At 42.8% G+C, this 4,359-nt stretch overlaps 1 protein-coding gene across 1 annotated transcript; it reads left to right on the top strand.

The window, feature by feature from the left end:
* Window positions 1–236: 236 nt before the first annotated feature.
* On the top strand, window positions 237–3,308 carry rflnb (refilin B). The gene is made up of 3 exons (XM_071496300.1): window positions 237–903; window positions 1,460–1,554; window positions 1,844–3,308. The coding sequence occupies exons 1-3, from the start codon at window positions 706–708 to the stop codon at window positions 2,160–2,162; spliced, it is 612 nt and encodes a 203-aa protein (XP_071352401.1). The 5' UTR covers window positions 237–705; the 3' UTR covers window positions 2,163–3,308.
* The last annotated feature ends 1,051 nt before the right edge of the window (window positions 3,309–4,359 follow it).

Genomic DNA, 4,359 nt, shown 5'->3' with positions numbered 1-4,359 from the left:
TTTTTTCCCTTGTGCTTTATCAGATGGGTGTCCACTGCTTCAATCGGCATATTTTGCACAATAGCAGGAAAAAAAATATATCATCCTGATTTTTACCAAGATCCAATGTTGAATGAGTTGCTTTGGAAATGTTCCCATGACTGGCTTCGTCTCTGGTTGCCGCTTATCCCCCGTCCAATCAGCAGCCAGTAAAGGCTTCAAAAGGCGTTTCCTTTCCTGTGTTTGTGGATGTGAAGGCCCCTTTGAGGGACAAGGAGTTTGAAGAGGAGCCGCGGGCATCGGGACTCGCATCCCTTCTTTGCTCAGTACAGAAGTCAACATACTCTCCCTCATCTTTAGATACACAATCACTGCGGGGCTGGGCTGTGCTTTTAATTATGTTTCACTGTTAACGTAAAGAATAGTTGTTGTTTTTTTTTTTGTTTTTTTTAAGTTTTCTTGTTTGAAGGTCGGGGGAACTGAATGACCAGTTTGACCAGGTTGATGGTATTTCCAGCGGGCAGCTGTGCATGCCGTCCGGGAAGAAGTTAGCAGTGACACCGTGGGACCTTGCAACAAAACAACCCCCCCCCCCCCCCCCACTCCCACCACCACCACCACCCCCCCTGGACTGGAAAATAAGAACACAAGGAAGTCAAATCTGGAAATATTTCCCTTTCGCAACCTGCGTCTTGCTCGCTGGAGTTTTGCAACTTTTAACTAGAAATGGTTGGCAGGTTGAACTTGCCAAATGTATGTGAAGGAGACCCGCTGGATATGAGCTGCAGGGCTGACAGAGGACTTGACAGCCCGGACTCTGGGCTCCCCCCGAGCCCGAGCCCCAGCGCCTGGCTGCTGCCTGTGTGTGCGGATAAAGCCGGGGGTGTGAGCCCGGTGTCTGAAGACGAGGGAAGGGGCTCCCTGGTGGGTAACACTGCTTTCTCACTACATCCTGTGATTATTTTTTATTTATGTTTTTTTTTTTTAAGCAATATGTGAACTCCCTTTGGAGCGAGGCAAGCGACCACAAACTGCAGCTGAATACAATCGCCTTGAATGCCAGGACATTTCATAACTTGCAATTTGATATGGAAAACTAGGCATACTACTAGGAATTGACATGCAGGGGTCTGACGGTTTCCACAAATGCATAAGTGAATGTTATAGTGTAGTTCATCCCTCAAATTTCAGATTGTCTTGCATTGGTGTAAATGTTGCACATAGGGAATTGGCCCTGGTATTGTTGCAGTCACGCCATGCCCACCGTTTTGCTGACTCTCTGTGAGCCAGTTTTTAGTTAAATAAACCTAATGTTTGTGGAAGTTCTTTGACAATAACAGTTTACACTTTCCTGCAAGAACTTGCTGTGTGTTTTGGCTGGCTGTAGAAAGTGGGTCACTACAGCACTGAACTAGGCCAATAAGAGCTTGCAGTTTTGGCTCTGCATTTGATAACTGTGTGGTTGATTTTTGCATTGCAGGTTCCAGTTTTACCCACTGGATCTTTGCCGCAGCTACACCCATTGTCCTTTGGGGAAGGCATAGCACTTGATCCATTGCCGCCAAAGGAAATTAGGTGGGTTGACTTTGATATGACCTGTTCTGTGCAATATGAGACCTGCTGGAAGAGTACGGCTATGCATGTCAGTCAAAAAATGGCACAACATGAGGACATGCAGGCTTTAGTATTTTTACTTTAATATATCCCAAAGCAGCCTACAACTTCCATGTGCACTTAGGTGAACAACAGAACAAACCTTTAGTTGAAGTGTTGTCGTATAATGTTGGTGCAGGTGGGATGCAGACTAGTTTCACTACATGGTTTCACACCAAATAAAACCATTACACTTTCCCCTCCTCAACAGATACACCTCATCTGTCCACTACAACTCAGACCGCCACTTCATCCAGAACGTGGCCCTGCAGCCATGGGGCCAGGGTCTTGAACACTGCAGGCAGACTATCATGGCCGTGCCCCACAGCACCTGGCGCCACTACAAAACACAGCTGGAGTTTCAGCCTCGCCATCGGCCGCAGCGCTTCAAGAGCACTACTATCATCTACCCCAAGAAAACCAGCGCTGTTTACACCACAGAGCTGAGCTACGACTGCCACCGGCTATCCAGGCGCTTCCTCTCCAGTGTTGAGCTGGAGGCGGCTGGCCACAAAAAGCTACCTCAGTGAGGGGCGATGGGCAGGTGGCTGGGGACACACAAAGGCAGTCATTCCTGTGGCCCCTAAACTTTGGCTCCCCTGAGGCTGGCTGCCATTGACCTGCTGTGTTGTCTTTTTACAGTTGTGTAGCCTGTTATGCTTTTAAATACCTATCCCAAGCTGTGGACAGAAAGTGTCTGCGCTGTGATGTTGCAGACAGCAGAGATGTTGTATGTATGTATGATATGTGTGTATGCCTGCCAATGAAAGGAACTATTCATGGCACAGATGTTAAATCAAGTGCTCGACTTTGTAACTTCTTGAACGTTTGCAAAGGCACGATCGGTTTTGATTTGTTTTTATTGGCTGTAGAACTGACTTAGATGGGCTGAGATAAGGAGAATACTTATTTGCCCTCAGCAAAGTCACTCTCCTCATGTCACGCCAAGTTGGTCAAGCATGTAGAGAGATTGGTTTTAAAGTTGGACAACAAGGCCTGTCTCAGTTCATAGAATTTGAAGAGTACCTATTAGAACTGCTAACCTAGGATATGGTTCAAAGTGACTAGTATGTAAGGGAGAGGAAAGGCAAATAAATGTGGTGCTGGAGTTTGGGTGCATGCTAATAAATCACTAACTTATCCACATTGTACAAATGGTGTGGTGAAAATACTTAACACGTGTTTTGTTTCTTCACAGGGTATTGTGTGTTTCTGCACAACATGGCGCAAGCTAAGGTCTTCCCAAGCCCTTTCTCTCGCCACAGTTTATGGCTGCGACTCATAATGTATGATGTAAATGTTGGTGTAGATTAAGGGACTTTTCTGTTCATTGTGATGTGTAAGCTTAAACTGAGTGTAAAGTAGGTAGTGTAGATGGATTGTGAGCATGGAGTTTACTGTGGATTGAATTTTTTATATCACTCACTGGCTTACTAGTGAAAATAACAAGCTGCATTCCACTGCTATCACTTTCTTTGGCCTGACTTGGATTGAAATTGTATTTATTCTGTTGAAGTTTTAGGATCTGAGATTTTATCAGCTGATTAACGGGTTTCTACAGTCATGGTATATATTTGTGATGCTCTTTGTGCCTTATTGATGTATCTGTTTGATGCTTCTTTTTGATATTAGTCACTTATTCAGTGCCAGTTTGAAATAAAGTGTTCATTAATTCATCAGCTGTGTAGTTTTTGAGGAGGTATTCCTTGGCCTTTTTAAAAGGTGAAAGCAGGTTTCATTTTTTGTTATTTGGTTACAAAATAAACACACTAACAAACTTTGAACACAGGAATGACTGAATGTATAAATTCTTAAACAGGGTGATCGATCGATGATTTCTGTGCCCCACCTAAGGGAGGAAAATGAACTTCCCATAGGTACTTAGCACAAAAAACTCCTCACACTCTTCAGCTAATATATTTAAACCTTATCAAATCACTAAATCATCCTGGATAGATGGTTGTGTTACCAGTCTGTTCAGACAGGAAAATGATACATGCTTTGATGTCTTTTTTTTTTTTTTGTTTGTTTTTTGTTTTTTGAGTGAATTGTCCTTTTAAGACTCAACAAATAGAGACATTTTATATCATTGTGCTGCTTCACTGCCCTCTTGTGGCCTGAGAGGAAACGTACCTTTAAAGAGTTTATTTGATTTCAGAGCAAGGGTGATTCTGTGCTTCAAATCTTCAAGATTTCTTGACAAGGAAAATATTTCTTGGGCCAGAGGGAGTTTCATGACCTGATGAGAGCTGAGGTGCAGTAGGGTTGGACAACCTCCTACACCATTGCCCAGTATATTTCACTTTTTTTTTTTTTTCACCACACATAAGATGACCTATGACTTAGGCTTGCCTTTTTGGTATTGCAGTCCTGCAGTGTTGCACTGATGGAAGTCAAGTATTAAACTAAATAGTCGGTAAAAACAGCTTAGTATTTAAGATAAACTGTACTTAGCTTTTGGCATTTATTTACCTCATCTTGCCTTCTATTTTATTAGTTATTATGTATGTATAGTATGTACGCAATAGGAATACCTCACCTCATATTTCCGTCTAGAATTGGATAAATGACAAATCACTTTTTGAGGTAAGTAATTTCTTGCCATACATATTGATATATGTTTCAAGTCAGAAGATCTGTAAGATAAGGCAAATTAGCAGTGCCCATTTTTAGGACACTGAAATTGTCCCTCTATGTGTAAAATGGCCACATTTTCAGTAAGTTATT

The sequence above is a fragment of the Trachinotus anak genome, unplaced genomic scaffold (genome assembly GCF_046630095.1).
Source record: "Trachinotus anak isolate AG129_WGS33_773 ecotype Australia unplaced genomic scaffold, CSIRO_AGI_Tana_v1 ptg000014l, whole genome shotgun sequence".
In the NCBI taxonomy this organism is placed as follows: Eukaryota; Metazoa; Chordata; class Actinopteri; order Carangiformes; family Carangidae; genus Trachinotus; species Trachinotus anak.
This window is presented reverse-complemented; position numbering and strand designations above follow the sequence as displayed.